Source organism: Montipora foliosa, chromosome 6 (genome assembly GCF_036669935.1).
Source record: "Montipora foliosa isolate CH-2021 chromosome 6, ASM3666993v2, whole genome shotgun sequence".
Taxonomy (NCBI): domain Eukaryota; kingdom Metazoa; phylum Cnidaria; class Anthozoa; order Scleractinia; family Acroporidae; genus Montipora; species Montipora foliosa.
The window spans coordinates 62778705-62801204 of NC_090874.1; the positions used below are offsets into that span (position 1 = coordinate 62778705).

Here is a 22500-nt window from a genome sequence, read left to right on the forward strand (position 1 = left end):
TCCCGTCCGGCCCTCCCACTCAGTCAATTTTTAAGTATACATTACGACTCCGTCGATAGTGAAAACCTGCCTTTAGCGCGATGATCAGCCCGAACATGTGAAAACTACCTTATGTTTCATAAACAAAAGCAACTATCTCTAAATGATGAGCAAGTTAGAAGCAAATTATGTTGATTCAACGTTACGGATACATGATCTTTCCAATAAAAGGGGGGAAAAGTCACAACGTAATAGAAAATAAATTCATATTTCGGTGATGAAGGTTGAGCCGCGATTCAAGCAAAGTATTCTTTAATTGAGTGATTTTATTTTTTGGTTTTTATTACTTTCTGAGTTTTTAACCCTTTCATTAAAAATTCTATTTCTAAGTTGACAGAGCCAGTCTCATAGACTACGAGGTGATTTCTACGCTTCTTTGCTCTGTTTGGTGAACGGGTAAACCGTGATCTGGGAGTTTGGATGTTAAATTTTCATACGGTCGGACCGATTTCACCGCGTTGAAAAGGAGGCAGGATTTGTCTGTGTAAATTACCGACAAATAGATGCCTCCGATACTGGAAAGTGGCTATCCTATCCATTGATATGTAGAAAGGCTATTATTTGAGTTACTGGGTTAACAGTAATAAATGGACCCTCTAATGTTATCAGTATACAACTAATAATTGAATACGGTAACATAATTAACATGCCAATTTGTCGATAGAAAGCGTTTAGCTGTACCCAAATAGACTTGAAAGAACCTATTTAAGAAGTAGATATCTCTCCAGTTTGAGGTCTTGATTGTTTAATAATAAGAGAGATATTAGGTACCAAAAACTGGCAATCTTTTGCCCGGTTCCAACAAAAGCTTCCGTGCATTCTAAAGACGCTTTTTAAAACCTAAATTAAACAAAGATTACGGTCGAGAGTGAATTGGGCGCATTTGTTTGTAACAGCAATTTTAATATTCAGTGTGGGTGTAGATTTCTTGGAGAATTAATATGAAAACGACGAGCTTATGCAAACCACACGCAATCAACAAACTGCTCGCGGGATTGATTCCGAAAACAATGTCCCCCATTAAATCGAATGTACAACAGAAAGAATGAACGCGTCCCACACCAATCCAGTGAGATTACAGATCCGATTCCAAAGAGTTGCATACATGGTATCAGTTACACCTGTCTTGTTTAAATACTTTGTCTTGTAGAACAACTCAGAGATAGAATGGAAATTTGCAAGAGCGGTTCTTGAGAACCAGTACAGGAACTTGCACCCCATTGTGGTGCCTTTCAACTTGATTACAGTGCCTGGCCTTTATTTCCTTTTGAGGGGAGGAGACGATGCGCGTATCTTGGTAAAAAGAAATCAATTTTTTATCATTAACTTTTGAAACTAAGTTTAATAATAAGTTTCTTGTAATACCTTGCGTACACCCTCTAGACAGATTTTGTGAAGTATGTAATTAAATGATCGGAGATTTCTATCCCGAACAAACATCATATTATTTAAACATGATTGCGCCAAAATCAGGTTCAGCGTTCCCCTCCATTTGCGTATTTAAAAGTGCTTTTACGATCTAAAGTTCTCTTTCTTTCCTACAAACATGACCAGCCAAACGTTTGAGCTCGAACTTCGATCCAAAGGAGCCAGTCTGGGATTTCTCTTTCTCCATCCAAACGTACAGGAAGACCCCGGGGCAGGTTAAACATTGTTATACTAGTGGGATCTTCTTGGGAAAGCTCAGTAGAGCGATTGGAGAAATTCACGTGGTCTTTTATGAGCACGAGACAAAGAAGTCGTCAATTTCTGCCCTTGGATAGTGTTTGGTCCGAAAGATCATATCGGCCAAATAACGCCTTCAAAAGTAGTTCCAACTGTTGCGATGGGACCGAAATGAAACGAACCGTTTCATTTGACTTCTAAGCGAAATTTCACAAATTATGACTAGATGTCAGCACCCCATGCCATAACCGCGGGAAACGATCATTAGGTGTCTCTCTCATTCACTCTGTTTACGTCCGTAAACCTTATTTTCTCTTCCTTTTGTTTTGCTTTTTACCACGCTACTTCAGGAACAAGAGGAGCGCCTAAAACTCTACAAGAGCTATTACGAAGAATACCTGTTTCCAAGTATTGTTAAGCGCTACAAGACAAAATTTGGTGCGGGATTTCCTCTGTCAGGTAAAAACATTTCAAACCACAAGTGGGTACAACAACAAAAATGTTCAATGCATTTGCATTCTTATTAGTCTCAGAATCCGCGCAACAAGGCAAGGACCATGACATAAACGAATATTGATTTAACTGCGGGGCCCTCATCCAACACGATTTGTCCAGAGATGAAAGAGCCATTTCCGAGTTGCTGTTTGCCTCTGGTTCAAAACGAGTCTTGGTGCTAAACCATTCTGATGATAAAGAGTTTGATTTGCATGAAAATACACCACTCATTTCCACTAACCCTGGTTGTGCACCAAGACTCGCTTTGAAACCGAGGCAAACAGCAACTCGGAAATGGGCTATTCGCGTCATGAAGTGTCCCTTTAATTCTCTTCTCCTCATCTTCTTCATTACTCATGTCTGGGAATGCAGACAATTAAGGTCACCACGTGTCTCTCGATCTCCGCTCCCCAATAAAACATAAACAACTGCATATTTACCTAATCTGGTACCCAGATCTCCCACGGTCCAGAGACAGAGTGAGATCTGGGTATGAGATTAGCATTTACCCTCAGCAACAAATAACGCTATAACCTTACTAAGTTGTACTTGGCGCAAACTGCTTCATTATAAAAGCCTGTTTTTGCCTGTCTATATGAGTTCCCTGATACTTATATTTCAGCTGAAGAAAAGATATTCTAGTGGTTGAGAAGTTGCAAGTCTTGATTACTGGCGAAAAACGCTTGGGCAAGCAGGTAGGTAATTAAAAGCTTTGGTTTCCTTGGAAATAGACCCTTTTCCAAAATGGCGGTCGAAAATTCAAATAAGTTAAAATTAAAGACGTATACCAGCACTAGAAAGAACACTTTAATTTCGTAACCTTGCAAAGTTTCGGCTTATCATGTGTAATATCAGCTGAGAAAATGTAAGGCGTTTGTATCATTGGGGTATGGCGTATACTCCCAGTCATATAATCGTCTGCAAATTTGTAAAATTTCAACTTACATTTACTCAGGTGATTTGACACTTAATACGCTGAAACTTTGGAGGGTTACTAAGGTGCTCTTTCTATTTCTAATATCAGTTTTTCATTTAGTTCGAATTTAGCTTATTCCAATCCGTAGCCGCCATTTTGGAGAGGGGTCTATTTAAGTGAGGTTTTGAAGAGCAAAATTAGTCAAGTGAACTACATAGCATGATTTCGCTAGCTAAGTGATAATATTTTTTAAAAAAAAATTGTCTTAAAACGATCAATTACACCCACAGTCCCAATTTAAACAAAAATTGAAAAATATATTCTTGAACTTTTGCACGTCGTAGCGAGGTTGGAAAGCATGAAATCAGCGTAACAGTGGTGAGATAATCAAGTGAATATTTTATTTAGCAAACCTTTTTGAAAGAAGTCTTTGACAGGGCCTGAATGAAACGAATTAGAAAAACTACAACTAAAAATTACCGGTACCATACACCTTATTCCAAAACGGCTACCATTTTAGTATTCTTTTGTTCGCTTGCAAATTAGCCCTTGTTGCCTCGTTCAAGGTGAAATATTCTTTTGAAATTTCAGCTTAAGAACGAGGCAACAAGGGCTAATTTGCAAGGAAACAAAAGAATAGTAAAATGACGTCCATTTTGGAATAAGGTGTATAAGTAAGCGGAGTGCTGCCGGGAAGTAGCAAAAAAGATCACATGCCATGCGCAACAACGCTGCCCTTGATACTGTGGGCACAATGCTGACAGCCAGAAATCCAGAAATCCGCGCATCTCAAGTGATTAGAATAATTTTTTCCAACTCTATATTAAAAAATAACATAATTTTTAATTAGTTATAGCTAAACCCCGTTAATTCATGGCTGCTAGGTTTTGCATTTAGAATTGCCTTGTTTTTCGATTCTTGATATTTGTTTTTACAGGAACAAACGGGCCATGATACCTCCCTTTGAATAACGCTCAACTATCATCGGAAGTAATGCGGAAAATGTAATCATGGATCTCAATTCAACTGAGTTTATCGTAGCTATATAGTCATGTTGCAATAAAAAGCAGCTTAAAGTGTTACTATGCATGAATAAAAAAATCACTTCCTTTTTTTCTTCAGATTATGAATGCGTGATTGCTTAATAACCCCCACTGGAAAAATGTTGAGATTTGATTTTTAGCCAAAGGCTATTTTACATCGATTGTAAGTTTTGGATTTCACGGTCAGTCATTAATTACGTTCAAAACTGACCGATTAGACCTCAGAGGGTTGGATCTAGGGAAAAGTGACGTCATTTACTCACTGGTCTGAAATTAAAGCATGCAAACCCTTAAGCTATTTTTAAACGAGGTTGTGAATTAATTGGAATCACATGATTGGCTGAAAAGGTCTGGTTTCGCGAAAAGATTAATCTACACCTACTGTAGCTCAATCTGTAAAAAGCGATGACACAATTATTTTTCAATTTTTGGAGAGTACGCACGAGGATCCGTAGTCAACGACAGTCAGAATAGCAGTGCCCGGGGACGAGAATAAATTGAGGCTTACCTACTTTAGCTTTCTGTGATCCTTTTACCTTTCGACAAAGTCTACTTGACTTGTAATGGTCTTTTATATGTACCTCCATAAATCACGAGACTTTAATCGTGAGAAAAATCAGGTTCAAGCCGTCAGCTTTTATTGCCGGTCAAGACTAGGCCATTCTTGTTGTTTAATTAAACAAGGGTTGTGATCATAGATTATTGAAGGCTCGCAGCCACACTATTCGGGACCGTGTGGGGCCTGGGCTCCATATATATGCGTTCCAACACTGGATCCGTTCACCGTGATTATTTGTTGGCTGGTTGGAGATGATTTTGGGAAGATGCAGTAAGTAGGATCAACGGCATTAACTGGTGGTCCTCTTGCTTTCGTGGCATCGTCCTTTTGCAGTTTTTTTCTACAGATTTCGTGTCAAGCGCAATTTTATTAATCGCTGAAAGTATTCATCAAGGTCACGAATGGTTTAGTGACCTCTTTACTCCGAACTTTCCATGTTTAGCCACATTCCACATCCTCGTACGTTCGATAGACGTTCTTGACGTAACTGCATCGTCTTCATGGCATCTCGGCTTCCAACCGTCAAAGTTCTCCCAACGAACTCACTTCATGATCATAATCAATGATTACTCCTAGATTTATGTCTCATAAAGTGATGAATGATTAGGATCCCGTTAAATATCAGTATTCCGATTGAATAAACGCCGATTACGTTACATGTGGCGTGCACGAAAGTTGTGTTTTATCAGAGCGTGTAACTCAAGATAAAGATATCATGTTAACAACAATAAATATAATTTTGGACTGTATACTTTGACTACTTTAAGAAAAAAATTGCATAATTTTGCAATTGAGCATAATTTGGGAAAAATTGGGCATTGCCAGAAGCGTAATACTCGGTTACTTTTATTAGCACAATCGCTGTTTTGGGCCAAAGGTCTGAAAGCTCCTTACTCTCTCCGAGACCGAATATTTGGTCCAATGCACAGAAATTTTATTTTTAGTCCAATGTTGTTCTCGATGATAGACGATAAGATACTGCCGTGTTACTGGTTAATGGGAAGGAAAATTAGAGAATGATGTCGACTGCTTCCACCCTCTCCCCCTACAACCCTTCCCACCCCTCCCTATATCCTCTCTTATTGACTGATCCGATGAGCTTCATTTCCGCCCTTTGGTCATCCCTATGCTCAGAATTGGCGATCCGTTACACATGCGTCTCTAGCAAACATAGAGACATATGATCGGAGTGCTTGGCCTTGTTGGACTTGCTTTATTATTGTTTGTTGTTCTTCACTGGCGGCGTTATCATCATAAACGAACTATTACCAGTCAGTGCGATATGAAAAGCTCAGAAGAACTTTCAAGGTAAGCGCAAGAGGTAAGAGACAAATACTCGTGATTTGGGAAGTTTGTTTGATACGTGGGATCTTTCATATGATAGCAGTCATGTTTCTCTAAATATTCATCATAAAAAGTTAAATTATTAACGGTATCAGATCAGTACCCTGGATCAATGTCCTGTATTTAATACGAGGGGCCTTGAATTTCTTATTTTACTAGTCTGGGAAGATAAATGCAGCTCTGCCAGGACGCGTGGTTAGAAGAGCATATCAGAAAATCGAAGGTCAAGCGCATGCAATTTCTCATGTTTGATGAAATCGTTTGCTGAAGTGTACATTAACCTCAAGTTGCCCAGAGTGTGAGATATTGAAGAGATATGACATAACGTTTCCGTGAAAGGTTAAAATTGCAGGAAAATTATCTATTTTTAGCTTGTCTTTCTCTTTTGAGAGGTTACTGCATCAGTATCTGTAGATAAAAGGCACGAACTGAAATGAGCCAAAGTCGACGACCTTTTTGAATTTTGGGAAAAGGCAAATTTCATACTTCATTTCCAGCTGGTCTTTCCATAAAAAATTGTCTACAAGTAAACGCAAGGCCTAACCCGTCTCTGTTACGCAAACTTGGGAAAGTGTTGTACATGTTTGAGGCTCTGAGTAAATAGTCCACACCGCAATGGGTGGCATGATTGAGAGAATGGATTACCACTTATCATCTATATTTCTTACATTTTCATTGATAATCATCCTACGCAGGGTTTCACCACCGCAATCATACGTCGCGAAAACTTTTTCTCATTTTTTCTCTTTTGCGTTTTTGCCTTTCATGGATTCGAAAGAAAAAAAGTTGATTCTTCAGTCGTGGCATTAGTCAAGCAACGAAAATATTACATAACCGCATAACAGTGTTTCTATGGAATGTAGCGTAAATCGGCGCAAAATCAGCCTAAAGTCAGGCTGCCGTTTTGTCACGAGGCACGCCCAATTCTTTGAGAAAATGTAAAGGTAGTAACTTTTTCCCTCTCTCGACCTTCGACATTGTCATCACGGGAAAATGCCACCGCGTTTTGGGTAAGCTTAAATCATTCCTTTACATCCCAAGACAATTTTTGTTGAATTTCCTCATCATGAGATAAATAAGAGAAATAGGAATGTCACGAGCTTGAGCACAAACCGTACGCACGTGCCTTAGATTTGTCACGTACGTTTTGAAGGTGCGTCACGTTTTCGGTTTTTTTGCTAAGAACATTAAGTTTTCTGTACTGCTAATTTCAATTTTCACCGAGTTTTATTAAACTGTAACATGCACAAATACATTTTACTTTATTAAATTTTTATCATGCCATGTAAACTAGGATGTGGAAAGCGCTTCAAAGAGTTTGAACTTGCAACTTTTTGTGTTTTTTTTTTTAAGGTGAACTTTAAATTGCAGATTTTGGACTTTTGATTCATATAATAACTATCCTATTTTTCTAAAGATAGCACAGGATAGACAAGAAGTGGAATGTGAAATTCCATTTTCGTGCACTAAAGCATTCAAAGAAGTGCCAGCGGCATAATTTCCACGACGAAGGGAAAAATGTTTCCTCGTCAAAACAGTGGAAAAGAAGTTGTAGTTGGTCTGAAATATGAAGGAAAAAAACCGAAATATTCTTAGTGTACCCTAACCCCTTTTTTTCAAGGTGTAGGACGCGTGTCACGCAATGGGTGACACACGTCAATAACAAACGATTGGTTTCAAAGCTTTTGCTTGACATCTTGTAGCTTGCTGCATTAACAAAGCAATATAAACACCTATCTAAGCGATGTTTAATTTTGTCTATGCAAACTTGAGTTTTGTCTCGAGTTGTCTTGGCCCCTCACGATTGATATGTGACATGATTTAGGTAACGGCTGGAGTTCACGTGTTTGTCACGCTTTGAACATGCTCAGTAGACAAAAGCACCCCTTCCCTTCCCCTTCCCGTGGAGTGATGTCGCGGCAGTATTCGTGCACTGTTTTTTCTCGGCTTTTTAAAATTATTTCACGATTTAGTGAGTCTTAGGAGGTCATTGGAAGGCGAAAAGTGTCCATCTTGGACGATAAATGGTCTGTTTTTTTGCGGCCACATTCCAAATACTTTAAAGTTTATATGACAGCAAAATTACATGTCCATTCAGCTGTGTTTTTAAGAACTACAAGTTAAATAAGCTTACATTGTGATGGAGGTTTTTCCGTTTCGTCTCCAGGTCGACAATGTCCGCTTCGGACAACGATTCAGACGTGAGTGAAGATGGAATTTCGTTGAAGATTGACTCGAAAGGCTCCAAGGACTACAACGTATGTGGTAGTAAGCTGATAGTGTCTCTTTCAAATGCAACAGTTCGCAGCTGTTGGCCGGCGAAATGCTGCAGTGACAAAGCCGTTTGATTTTCTATATTTGTGCCTCTGAAACGAACGTTATAAGGCATTTTCGTGACAAGGATCTGATTTTATTTTCGTAAGTTAATTTCAAGCAGCTTGTGGGTTTTGAGAACGCAAAGCGTTTTTGATACTTCCTTGGCAAGTTTCCTGTTTTACAGGTTATCGTCACTAAAACCACGCCATGACTACAGAGCGAGACGGATCGACTGTTTGGAAGTTCATCTTGGATAACTTCTTTTTTATACCATCTGCTAGACAAAACTCGCGTCCACGTTTCAGGAAAAAAAGCCAACAACAACAGGTTTTGCATGTACAGTAAATATCGATTGGGACGTCTGCCTTATGAACGCGATCAGACCCAAACTTAATTAGTCGTTTTACGTCGACAATGACTTTGGGGGTGTGTTGGGGGAGTGTAGTTGTGTATCTTTGACATTGTACATTCTGCCAGATGATGGTTCAACGCTGTACTCAGGTAACCTCAGAAGATACAGCTTTAATGACAGAAAATGTTCTAAATGCAAATTATCTTGAGTGTGAATTGGTTTTATTCAACTAGGGCAGTGCTTTTGTGACCATGGTAGTTATGTACATTTCAAAAAATGGATGAAATTGCTAATGTTTTCCTTTTAATAGTGATTGTGGTATGTTATGTTGCATTTCACAGTTGTTATTTTAGTTAAGTTGTTTTCCTTCATTGCTTGGATTTTTAAATCATGAATTCATTCAACACTTACATGTAATCACTCTGGGTTGATATTGTTGGAATTTCTTTGGTTATAATTGCCCTCTGATGTCACCTTTTTAATTTTAATTGCACATTTACTGGTTGTCAAGGCATCTTAATTTTGTATTCCAAAAGATGAAAACCTGGAATTGCTCCATTGATGGAAGAATAATAAAATTAAACAGAACCACTCATCTTATTTCTTGTTGTATCATGCAAAATTGAAAGAAGCTCTGACATTGTAAAGTTTCAATTCTTGAATGAGGAGTATATGTTGTGAATACAATCCTAAATCATTTTTGGACTGTGTTTCTTCTTTTTGGACATTTTTCTTAGTATCGCAAAGTAAGGTGAGCCCAAGATTTCATACAGGCAAATGGTGGACAGGTCTCCTATTCTGACTACAGTTGTGTAACTAAACAATTCCAAGACCTAATAATTAAGTGACCATTGACCAACGATACACTTTTGCCTGTATAAAGCATCTTTCAAAGTAATGAAGTGGGTTTTTTTTTTTTAAACTTTTAATCTGATCATCCGTTGTTCTTGAGACACTAAGATTCCATTCAAAAATTGACAAAGGCCATAAATGGATTTTGACTTGGACTACCACCTTCTCTTTAATTGTCAGATATGTTTAGGTTGAAACATTTGTGAAGTATTGATCTTTAAACCAAATGTTTAAACCAGTTTTAACGAAATTGTGTTCTTACTTGCTGCTTTTAGATTGCTACCCCAGCTGAATTTGTTAAAAGATTTGGAGGGAAGAGAGTGGTAGAAAAAGTTTTGATTGCCAATAATGGTATTGCTGCCGTGAAATGTATGCGATCTGTCAGACGGTGGGCCTATGAATTGTTTGGAAATGAGAAGGCTATTCGGTTTGTTGCCATGGTTACACCTGAAGACCTTAGGGTTAGTCTAGTGTTCACACTTAAATACGTTGCCAGGTTTTCCATTTTTGTGTTTATTTTCCTTTTTTTGGAATATATATTTATGGGTTTTTTAAATTTTGCGTTGCATTACATTGAACTATGAAGGGTGCAGATACATGACATGAAATAAAGGGATGGAAAATGTGTTTGGTATTACAATAATCATCACAATGTAAGGTTTTAAAGAGACATTTGCAAAGAAGCCTGACGAAAAATCCTGTCTTCACTGGGACTTGCCTTTGTGATTATGTGAGAGTGTGTGCAATATGGCAGCTACTCTAATTCTTATTTGGGCTTAGATAGGCAACTGGACCACACAATGGCATCACCTAATATTACAAAGAATGCAATATCAGCCTCTTAGTCCAAAATTATTGGTAAAATCGGTCTGACAATTAAGGCCATTCACTTTAGCAAGACAGTATTCATCCAAATGGCCAACTGGAACTTTTACTTTTCCCAGTATGAATTCAAGAAAGCTGACATAATTTATGTATACCTTCGCTCATGGCCTTACGGCCTCGTCATAATTGAGCTAGAAGTTAGCTAATCAGCTATCAGTTCATAGTGTCCTGATTCTCAAACCTTTATAGGTGTGGCTCATTGGCTGCAGGAAATTATGTACATGAGGCATTTGGTGGAGGGTGTAAAGTGATGGTTGCAGATTGCAGGTTATAATTAGGGTTACAGGTCATTGTTTTACTATAACAGTTACTGAAACAACCCAAACCTTTACAAAAATGCAAACCTTATGCTTACAATAAACATTATTTTTTAGGCCTAATGTTAGCATTAACAAAGTTATAGACCGAATGCATTTTATAAATGACAGCCAAATAAGTATTCTTTTCTTTATGTGCTAATGAGACTTATCATCCTCGTTTGCATGGACAAAATACAAAAGAAATGTTTCTTGAGAGTGAGGCTAGTCAGTCTAATTAGCGCATAAACAAAAGAATATTTTTTTGGCCACCATTTATGCATTCGGTCTATGGGTTGTATCAGCTACTGTGAAACTGTGATCTGCAACCCTAACTTGCTACTTGCAACCTGTAGTTCACACCCTCCAGGCATTTGGTCTGTTTGCCAGGCTTTTGTTGGTTGCTTGAATAAAATGGACAAAATTTTGGTTCCTTAGGCAAATGCTGAGTATATCAAGATGGCAGATCAGTATGTTCCAGTACCAGGAGGAACAAACAATCACAACTATGCGAATGTTGAACTCATTTTGGACATCGCCAAAAGAATCCCTGTTCAGGTAATTTTAAAATATTTTTACTTTCTAAAGGGCCAGATCCCACTAGACATTAAGGGCCTGGCCGGGCCTGTTTCTCGAAGGTCCCGAAACGTTATGGGCCATTTTCGGGTGTCACAATTCCCTCTGTATCTCAAGAATGGAGAGGATTTAAGTCATCAAACTTCACAGTCAGTTTGCTTTTTATTTCCTTGAAAAAATGTCAAGACATCGGCTCTCCAAAACAAGCGATTGACAGTTTCACAAATGGCTTTTCAGGCCCGAAAAGTTTGCGGTAATTTCGAGAAACAGGCCCCCAGTCACTAGTACTGTGAACAACAGTAGATACTGTAAGGGGCATCTTTTTACTGTAACATTTCATCCAAATTGGAAATTTTGTTTGAGACAATTTAACGTCTCTTTTTCTATAGGCTGTTTGGGCTGGATGGGGACACGCTTCTGAGAATCCAAAACTTCCTGATCTCCTTTCGAAACATGGTATCACCTTCATAGGTAAGTTATGTATGCGCTAAATTGTGAAATGTTCTAATATTGTAATTTAAGAGCTGAAGAGTCTCTTTCTGTGTGATATACAGGTCCCCCTGCTTCAGCAATGTGGGCTCTGGGTGATAAAATTGCATCAACTATTGTTGCTCAGACTGTTGGTGTCCCAACCCTACCCTGGAGTGGATCAGGTAAGGTTTATGCAAGGTACACTACCTCTCCAGTAATTTAATTGTGGGGTCATACATACCGGTTTATTTATTCAATTATTTTACAAATTTGGCCTGTCAAGAAGCCTTTGCCACTCACTACAGAATTTTCCCCAATCTTCCATGGGGTATTGGATGTGAAACAACCTACCAGTATGTCTATAGAACTCAAACATTTCTATTGTGGTCTAATTTCCCATCTCCATACAATTAAGTGCAGATTAAAGTGCCTAGCATCTTTAGTTAACAAGCTCTTCTGCTATCATGTGTTGTTGCTTTGGAAGCCGTTTCTTGGAAACTCTCCCTTTCACTGACTTAGCAATCCTTTCCTACACATTTGGGCTAGCAAGGAGAATGGGTTAGTTTTGTGTTCCTGTTACAAATTACTTTGCATTTATTTTACAGGGTTTGTACATGTCTTGAAAACCCTTGAAAACTCAGGTTGAATTTTGAGAGTACATCTCTTCTCTTCATTCTTGGTCCTTGAAATTTTTTTTGACCCACATTTTTAATCTTTGAAAACTTCAGTGAAAATAATCAGCCACTCAAGTCATGTCATATAAACATGATGAGTTGTGAGGTCAAGAGTGGTTACCAGACAGAGTACCTTTGCATTATTTTCATATGTATGTTTATATGGAAAATGAGCAAGAATTTGTACTGTCAGACTTTTTCCATGGGTAAATTATTCAACGTAATGAAGAAAGAGGTCCTTGAAATTTCAAAATTTGGCCTTTGAAAGTCCTTGAAAAGTCCTTGAATTTTTGGTATGAGAAATTGTACAAACCGTGATTTTGTGAGGAACAGTTTATGTTCCCAATGCAAAGTACTGTAGTTTGTAACATAAATACCGGTATTGAACCTATTCCTATTCCTTGCTTTTCCTTATTGTAGGTCAAATTCTACTTTTATTTTTTCAACTTTTAAGGGCTCATAAAGGGTAAAAAATTTAAAATACAACACAGTTTGTTTTTAATTAATGCAAATGTAGAGGCTGGATGTTTGGGAAAAAATAATTTTTTTAGGTGACAGGCTCTTAAAAATAAATAAATAAATAAATAAATAAATATTAATTTATGATGGTTTCCATGGTGACAGGTCTTAAACTTGACGCCACATCCAATGACTTTGTTGATGGCAAAGTTGTAAGTGTGTCAGATGATCTCTACATGAAAGGCTGTATACAAGATGTCAGTGAAGGCATCAAGGTAAGTATTTGGGTGTATTAATTTGACCAGGAACTCATGGGTGCAGTTGCTTGTATTTAACCCAACCTGATTGGCAGGGGCTAATAAAATTGAAATTAACATTTGAAACTGCATAAATTCTTGTTTACCCTTGGAATGTCTGCTTCGCTCACACTATTTAATCCTTGGGTCATGAGATTTATATTTTGCTGGAACATCATAAGGAATGAAATTTGTCTTCACTGAAAGCAGTGCATTTTTCTTCTCAGTGACTCCTGAACTTTCCCCGTCCCTCAATGACAAGTGAAATCGTCTGGCGTCAGACAGAGTAAAATCTATCATTAAGTCTCACACCTAGGCGTCAATGGGTTATTAAGACGAGCTTTTAATTTCTGTATTAAGTGATGGCTTGACTTCTTACTGTATTTCGTAGATCGCTAGAGACATTGGTTACCCTGTGATGATCAAGGCTTCTGAGGGAGGTGGTGGGAAAGGAATCAGAAAAGCATCTAATGATGATGAATTTACAAACTTTCTCAGACAGGTTAGCTGCATTCAAATATGTCAGGTAAATTATACAATGTATGGCTAAATGGAGCTCTCTGATTGGCTGGTTTTTGGTTGGGTTTTTACAGTATGGACCATTACCATGGAAATGGTCTGTTTCTGTATTTTCTCTCTTTCCCGGGAAATTCAAGTTGAGGGAAATTCACAAAGTTTTCAAAAAGCAGAATTTATTCTTTTCATCACAACAGTACAATTATAGCAAGCAAAATTTAGTTTTACATTTAAAAGGATACTTTTCAAAGGTTATTGATGGAAGACGAAGATTACCAGCAGTTACCAAGTGGAGAAGTGTCCAATCGCTCAAAGAAATGATGCCACATAGCAAACAAGTTACTAACCTCACTTGCTTGGGACCATACTGAGGTATATTGGCCCTCAGTCGTTTTTGTGTGGACCACACTGGGCTTTGTCCTTACTAACACGACCTCGGGTCAATATTTCCCTGTACGGCCCTCATGCTCAGTTAGTAATTGAGATGTTATTATCCTGTCATGTAAAGGAAAAAAATGCTTCCTACAATAAATGTTCACTTTAAGCCATTGTTATGATGAGGTTATGACTGCGGTCAGTTGTTGTCAGTGGTTTTGTTATATTTGCCCATGCGTCGGATTCCTAGTGCTTTGGGTTGTAGAGCTCATTTATCCATGTGGCGGGAAGTAGAAGCATTTTGTGTGAAGTGTTTAGCGGTTTTTTATCTCCCTCTCCCCTCTAACCATGAGTGTGATGGGTGCCTATGGGCTCATGTTTTGCCAGTCATGGGTACAGTCTCCATCTTAGAGCTGGCTGCCAAAAGTTGAAGCTCCAGGATGTCTCAGCCACCCAACCTCCACTTTGTGATGTAGTTGTTAATTATACTCAAATTTTCCCTAAATTAGTGCATGCAAGTAACAGTACATATACTGTAGCAAATTAAATCAAATAGTGGTTTTCTCAGGAAATATGTAGCAAAAGTGCAGAGACACAGCGCAATAGATGTAAAATACAAATGAATGTATTTCAAAAAATTAAAAAGAAGAAGAAGCAGGACCTGTCTGGGCAAAGTTGAATAGATATTTAAAGGAGCCTTAAATTTTACATGGGCTTATAGATCCATATTATTACTGCCAGATTATTCATTTGTACAGCCTTATTATTGAAGTATTCTTTCTTTTTTCAGGTTCAAACTGAGGTTCCTGGCTCCCCAGTTTTTGTTATGAAGCTAGCTAAAAAGTATGTTTCCTTCAAGACTTTTGATCTCCTTTCCTTATTTTGTCACGAAATTAATAAATTTGTTTAGATTTATCTTGGTGTTCAATTAAATTTTGGGTTTTTAAAAAATTATTCCAAGTGCAAGACATCTCGAAGTGCAGCTTTTGGCGGATGAGTATGGCAATGCAATGTCCATTTTTGGAAGAGACTGCTCAGTGCAACGCAGACATCAAAAGATCATTGAGGAGGCTCCTGCTTCCATAGCAAAGCCTGAAGTATTCAGGAAGATGGAAGAGGTAACAAATATACTTGTATGTGGATCAAAGAAAAGGATTTTTACCAACAGCGCTCAGCTACGACAAGTTCTCTCGCCACTTTTGTTGCAACAATGGAATTCTGGGTGCAAGTCAAAAACACTCCACAATTGTTACACCAGGCATTTATCCCGCTCTTGGTGAAAAGGGGCTCGTTTCTCGAAAGTCCCGATTACATTTTCTGGCCAGAAAAAACCATTTACGAAACTGCCATCTGTTTGTTTTCATAAGCTGGCCCCAGTTTTTCAAAGGCCGGATAAGTTAATATGCCGTGGATAAGTCACTATCCGTTGGTTTTAATCTCTGCAAAGATTTCAGTACAGCATTTGCCCTTGTAATTGTGTATAATATGCATACTCTAAGCACATCTAGTTAGAAAGGTGTGTAAGAAAGTGACTTATCCAGTCTTTTACCAACTGGGGCCTGGTCGTTTACCATGTGTTCAAGTAACAAAAAGCAAAATGATAGTGAAAATCTCGTGCGTCACCGCACTCGAACAGTTTTTTTCCACGCGCAAATCCGAGGTACGTTTTTCCCGCGGAGTTGACGAGGTTATGATGCGCCTTTGCATGGTTAGGTGCAATATTTTTGAGAGAGAAAAATCAAGTCGCAAAGTAAAATACTGACTTGCAAGAATATGAAAATTCAAATGCCGTTGATCTTTACCCAATTCAAAAGCGTTTTTTTGTTTCGGAAATGGATGAAAGAATGAAACAAAATGGGTTACAGGAAAGTGGGCAGGGGTACACCTGAAAGCCGTTTTCACCCCGCTTAAAATCGGTTTAATGGAAATAAACCGCGCACCGGTGGCTCAGTTGGTTGAGCACCGGGCTGCCATGCGGGAGGTTGTGAGTTCGACTCCGGCCGGACCAACACTCAGGGTCTTTAAATAACTGAGGAGAAAGTGCTGCCTTTGTAATTACATCTGCAAATGGTTAGACCTTCACGTCTTCTCGGATAAGCCGGAGGTCCCGTCTCACAAATAACTTCCATGTTCATTAGTTCCCTGCGGGACGTTAAAGAACCCACACACTATTCGAGAAGAGTAGGGGATGAAGTTCCCGGTGTTGTGGCTGTCCTCTTTGTGTATATGTGTGGGGGGGTATAGCAGGTCCACATCAGCTGAATAGCTGCCAAAACTTCAACCTTCTCAAACCTGGTATGCTCTTGGGAAGGGGACAACTGTCTGTTGGTGTTCCAAGAATAATTTTCTTTCTTTTATCTGTTCTTAAAGGGTCTACTATGACCCAAAAAAAAACATTTTATTTTTATTTGGAATTCAAAACTATGTTAACTAAACAGTGACTGATCCAAGTTTTGAGTCTTGATTTCAAAAAGACACCTGTTTATTTTAACTGGAATTTTCCTGTTTAATGGTCCACCATTAGTAACTTTCAAATCTTGAGAGAGCTGGATCGAGGAGGAAATGACGTCAAAGCAAAGGCTCAATAGTTTAAGAATGCAATGCGTGTATACGCGGCTGAATTAATATGCAGCACGGGAGTTTTGGGCTTTCAGACTTTTAAACTAGTGTTTTTCATATATAATAAGCTGTGTTTACACGCTGAAATTTTAAGCTAGTGAGTAAATGACATCACTTTTCCCTAGATCCAATTCTCGAAAGACGAAATATGGGGTGGTTTTGGAGAGCTTTCATGTTGCCATGGTAACCTATTACGTCACAATAGTGGGCGCATTTTGTTAAGCAATTATTGGTGTTTCATATGGAACCATAACATTGCTGTTATGTGATACAGTGTCTTAGTTATAACCCTTCTAATAAGAATATCTATATCTATATCTAGTGGTGAAACTGGTTCTCAGCCACCTTAAATAACTCCATTTCCGTTGTTCAAATATGTGTAAGCTCTCAAACACTTCAGTAGTGCACCCCCTTCCCCACAACCCCCACACAAGGTCCTTAATAGGCCATTTCCGAGTTCATGTCTCCCTCATCTTCAAAGCGAGTCTAAGTGCGAAGTTTTTGTGATGGTAATTAGTTCTGTTTTACACATGAATGAAATCTAATTTTCATAAGAAAAACTTCGCACTTAGACTCGCTTTGAAGACGAGGGAGACGTGAACTCGGAAATGGCCTATTGTATTTCCTTCCCCACTTAAGATATTTCTATTTTTCTCTTTTTAGGATGCAGTAAAACTGGGTCGTTTGGTGGGCTATGTCAGTGCAGGAACAGTTGAATATTTGTATCATGCTGAGTCTCATACGTTTCATTTCCTTGAACTTAATCCAAGATTACAGGTACTTGGGGTGGCCAAATAACAATTTGCAGGGCCTCTTATTTTCACATTATCGAATAACACAAGCTTCTATTGCGAGACTTTTATCGTTTACTACGTTGTAGAGTATTTAAATATAGTTGTTCTTGGCGAGGAGAATTTCATGTATTCCCTTACTTTTCGTGGAGATCACGCGAAGATTTGAGTGAGCAGGAAATCGTCGTCTCGTTGTGAGATGGACGCGAGAGGCAAATTTCACCATAGTTAGAGAAAATGAGCAGATTTTACCTTTGTTTCGAAAATTGAAGTTGTAGAGTTCGTAGCTCCAGTGCGTCTGGGCTTAAGGGTCTGTGCAAAATGCCAAAATGACTGAAAATAAAAAGCTCTTACTGTACTTGCCCTCCCTGGATAAGGGTGACTGGTTGCTCTTCTGGGCAGGACACATGATAAGTTAGTTTCTTCTTTTAGGTCGAACATCCTTGCACGGAGATGGTATCTGACATAAATCTCCCCGCAGCGCAGCTTCAGGTATGAACGGGCAATATTATATACTTAATGTACGCGTGTGGTCCCTCGGGAAATTAGTTAGTTTAGATTCCTGATGTTTCCCGAGACGAAGGACTTGAGGAAAAACGAAACTAACTAGTTTCCCGAGGGAAGACTTTCCCTTAAACAATCACATGCAGCAAAACAAACAACCGCGGGCAACAACTGCTGAATTGCATCTCGGTCGGGCTACATTTGAATTTCATCATGAGCACGTGATCAAGAACCAACCAATCACATTGGTCGTTTTGTTGAGCGAACGGCTAGGTATGTAACAGATATCATTCCATCGTTTGCAAAACAAAAATGCAAAAAATAATGAACTAGCGAAAACTCATTTACAGCATCAGCGCGCGAAAGGAAATTTGCTATTCCCTTTCCTGTTTTTATCACAGCCCATACCAAGTGCATTCTTGGTTGCTAGTTCACATTCTACTCGTAAAACAATTTGGAAGAATTGCGAACTCGCATAGAATACAATGACGAGAACGTATATATTTAGATGAAAATTTTCGTAACTGTTGTCCCCGTGGCGAAAGCTCCTTAATAGCGTTTTTTCGCTTTTAGGTTAAGTGGGTAGAGTCTCTTCAGCCATATTCCACTTTTCTTTCTGTTGCTTGTATTTATCTTACGTTCGCATTTGTGTTAATTATGACTGTAATTCCGTGCCTCGCAGATTGCTATGGGAATCCCGCTGTACAACATTAAGGACGTCCGAACAATGTATGGTGTTGATCCTTTTGGAAAAGAGCCGATAGATTTTGACAAGTATGTAAAGTTTATCCTTTGACATATTCTTTCGATGTGTCTTTTCAGTTGAATAACTGACTTTGTTTTTAATGCCCTAAACTACCATTCGGAAGGGGAGGCTTTCGAACCCCCAGACAAAAAATAAAAAGGATTTTTATAGATGCTCCCCCTAAACGGACCTATGTAAAAAAACTTTCTGGGCCACACCTCGCCTTACGTTTCTCAAAACACTCTGGGATGTCGTATCATCATCGAATCAATCGAACATAAAATATTTCCTGCGCATTAAGATTTTGAGGAGTGGACAATGTAGATAATGGTATACAAATAGCGATGATGCAAAAATTAGAGCTTGTCCTCAACCGGCTTCTTTCTGGATGCTTTTCATCTATTCTCAGCGTTTGGTGGAACAAAGGAAGAAATGCGTAAAGGAGGCATAACTTCTAACAGAGATATCTTTTCATCTTTAGGGTTTCACTTAAAGGGACTATGCCACGTAAAACGTAAAATGATGTAATGTTATGACACCCAAAATGCCCAAAAAGTGTAATGAAATATTGCAATAACCACTTAAAACCGTTGAACAACATGAAACAACAAGAAAAGCATAGACAGACACAAACGGACAATATTTAAACGCATTGCATTTGGATAATCTTGAAAAAAGTCGTCCCGACGTTTTTCAAGTAAATAGCAAATCACATGGATAAAGGTCGTTTTTGCTCAGAATCATCTTGTTTGTTATGTAAAGGCCTGGCCAAACGCTCGCAACATTTCAACGCAACATTGTTGCATGATGTTGCGACATGTGTTGAATGGACTGGCCAAACGCACGCAACATATCGCAACAGGGTGGCCAAACGTACGCAACATGTTGTGCCCAACAATGTTGCAAGATGTTGCGTTGAAATGTTAACGTTGCGAGTGTTTGGCCAGGTCTTAACGATAGTTTTATCAGTAAAGGCATTCCACTGCGACAATGTTCGCGTGCGCAGAAGATGCGCAGAAGAAATTCGCGCGGACGTCTTTTGAAAATTAAAACCATAAAAATTGACTATCCTCGCTTGAAAGCCTGTACATATAAAAACATGACATTAATTATTTTCTCAGTCCCCAGAACCAACCAAAACCAAAGGGACACGTCATTGCTACACGCATCACTTCGGAAAACCCAGACGAGGTGAGTGGCACCATGTGCATTTACATCGGACATTCAGCATTATATCATTGGTGTTTTTAGGGCTGTCTGTATCACAATCTACTGCTCGTTAATTGAATTGAAAGAAGTGGAACGCTTTATATTGTAACCAGATCCTGTGGTCCCTTTGTCTCTCTGAAATATTGAAGCTATTGTGCATTTTGTTTATGTGCTAATTAGACTCACTAGCCTCGTTTGCATGTACAAAATACAAAAGAAATGTTGCTTGAGAGCGAGGCTAGTGAGTCTAATTAGCACATAAACAAAAGAATACATTTTTGGCCTCCATTTGTGCATTCGGTCTATAGAGTAACATTTTGGTGGCATTGCCGACACGCATGTGCAATTTTTTTTTGATCACACTCACTTGATTCATGTTTAATGTCAATATGCAGATGAAAATCCCCTTTAAATACTAATAGTGTTCTAACAACTACAGCGCGACGATTTGTTCGTGAATTCCTCCCCGCGACCCGGGAGAAAACCTGTTGCCGTTTATGTACTTTAAGGTGAAACTCAAAAAAATTGTTTGTTTCTAAGGGATTTAAACCCAGCAGCGGCACCATCAAAGAGTTAACATTTCGAAGCATGAAAAATGTGTGGGGATACTTCAGTGTTGGGGCGGACGGTGGCCTTCATGAATTCGCCGATTCTCAATTCGGTCACTGCTTCGCTTGGGGAGAAGACAGAGAGGCAGCACGGAGGTGGGTCAGCCATTTGTTGGTTTAAACGTACGCCACGGCGGTCTTGTTAATATGGACTTTAAGATCTACGACGGCGACTTCAACGAATTAGCAAAAGTTAACGTCACCTCGAAGTATAACTTTGCACTATCGTGCGTCTGTCACGATTATTAATTCCACCTCGTTCACGTCTTACAATGTGGGCGACTGAAGTATCCTAAAAATAATAGGTGCAAGCGGTTTCAGCATTTGTGTGCTCGCGTTGTCATCAAAACCTCGGATTTTTGGATTTGACGTAGTTGTTAAGAAGAGTACCGCAAAAATATGTATGTGCTAGAATGCGTACAATACCATTATTTTTCATCTTTTAACCAATGAAATTATTATTTTGTGTCGTTGTCTTCACCATAGCCGTCGTCGTTTCTAAAACTTCCCATGAGGGACGCAGGGAACTTAAATGCCCGGTGCCCGGGCAAACGGCTTTAACATTTGCTTCACATCCGTTCGATTTTGTTGAATGATGTTGAAGGATTTTGACTGCTGGAATGGGCAAACCGCTTCAGCACACCATAAACATTTGATTCAACAAGGCTTCACTAGAGACATGGTATTCAGTCCCAGTCTTCAGGCACGGTTGTTACTATGGATACGGACGTGGATACGTCATTGTAAGACCGACTAGTGCGCACGCCCATACACAACAATAGGGAGCTTAAGCAACGACAACGGCGACGGCAACGAGAACGTCATCTCAAAATATAAATTTGCGTTATTTTAATCGCTTCGTGACTATTTCAACGTTTTTAATATGACATGGGTGTGGTAATTCCTGAAAGATGACACCAGTCGGAACGGCACTCCATTTTAGGAGAGAAAATGAAAATTTATCCTCAAGTGCTGACGTTCTTCATGAAACCAAAAACTTGGCTATTTCACGTTGTTGTTTGGCTGACGACGGCAAAGAAATGGACAAAAGTGAAAAACGCACGTGCAGGGCGTGCAAAGCTATTGTTTTTACCCACTAAATTCGTGACGTTCTCGCTGCCGTCGCCGTTGTCGTTGCTTAAGCTCCTTGTCGTTGCTTAAGCTCCCTAATGTTGACCGGGGGGGGGGGGGGGGGGGGAGGCAAACGGCTTTAACTTCATTCAACTTTCGCCATAAGAAATGTTTCAACATAGATTCAATGTTCAACACAGTTGAAAGGTGGAGAGGGGGGGGGGGGATGGGGGGGGGGGGGGCAAACGCTTTCAACATCGCTTTTCAACAAAATCGAACGGATGTTGAAGCAAATGTTGAAGCTGTTTGCCCTGGCAACAAGGACGACGACTATGGCGACGGGAACACCACAAAAGAATAGGATCATTAATGAACAAAAACGATGGCTCTGCACGCGCCGCTAGCGTGTTTTACATTTTTGTACATTTCCTTATTATTCTTGTCCTGACAACTACGCCAAATAGTCTTTCATGTGGTCGTGGTACCCTAAGAATAAAGTGGATACGAGTGGTTTTACCTTAAAAATTGACAATGAGAGGTTCACAATGGCATTTGTATTTTCGTGTTGTCGTCAAAACCTCAGATTTGGCGATTTCACTTCTTTGTTAGGCAGATTATGTGATATAAATGATTAGTGGCTTTGTTATTGCCTTGGCTGTCGTCAACTAGCTGGGACATTATAGAGTTTAAGATCTAAGACGCGCGGTAACGAAACGTCATTTAAAATTGCAAGTACAGGTTTATTAATCGTTTTCGCGTCATTATGTTGGTTTGTCTAACGTCTAAAAACTAGCGCAACTTTCCAGGAACTGAATTAGAAAGTG

General features: G+C 39.1%; 2 protein-coding genes across 4 annotated transcripts in view; both read left to right on the forward strand.

Annotated features, from left to right (window-relative positions):
- The window catches only part of LOC138008090 (short transient receptor potential channel 4-like), a 72028-nt gene extending 67804 nt beyond the window's left edge, over positions 1-4224 (forward strand). The window contains exons 14-15 of the mRNA XM_068855291.1: positions 2845-2894; positions 4053-4224. Coding sequence (XP_068711392.1) covers positions 2845-2894; positions 4053-4082 — 80 coding nt within the window. The 3' untranslated portion in view covers positions 4083-4224. The remainder of the gene's footprint in view (positions 1-2844; positions 2895-4052) is intronic.
- A 1622-nt stretch (positions 4225-5846) lies between these two features.
- The window catches only part of LOC138008089 (acetyl-CoA carboxylase-like), an 82826-nt gene continuing 66172 nt past the window's right edge, over positions 5847-22500 (forward strand). Inside the window, exons 1-15 of one of the 3 annotated variants that reach the window (XM_068855289.1) lie at positions 5847-6038; positions 8229-8319; positions 9857-10042; positions 11201-11320; positions 11728-11809; positions 11893-11991; positions 13108-13217; positions 13630-13740; positions 14920-14972; positions 15091-15247; positions 17412-17525; positions 17972-18031; positions 18726-18817; positions 19910-19979; positions 20538-20701. In XM_068855289.1, the coding sequence (XP_068711390.1) occupies positions 8236-8319; positions 9857-10042; positions 11201-11320; positions 11728-11809; positions 11893-11991; positions 13108-13217; positions 13630-13740; positions 14920-14972; positions 15091-15247; positions 17412-17525; positions 17972-18031; positions 18726-18817; positions 19910-19979; positions 20538-20701 (1502 nt within the window). In that variant the 5' untranslated portion in view covers positions 5847-6038; positions 8229-8235. Of the gene's footprint in view, positions 6039-7953; positions 8089-8228; positions 8320-9856; positions 10043-11200; positions 11321-11727; positions 11810-11892; positions 11992-13107; positions 13218-13629; positions 13741-14919; positions 14973-15090; positions 15248-17411; positions 17526-17971; positions 18032-18725; positions 18818-19909; positions 19980-20537; positions 20702-22500 lie in introns of those variants that run through there. The other 2 variants (XM_068855287.1, XM_068855288.1) reach the window with 2 other exon arrangements.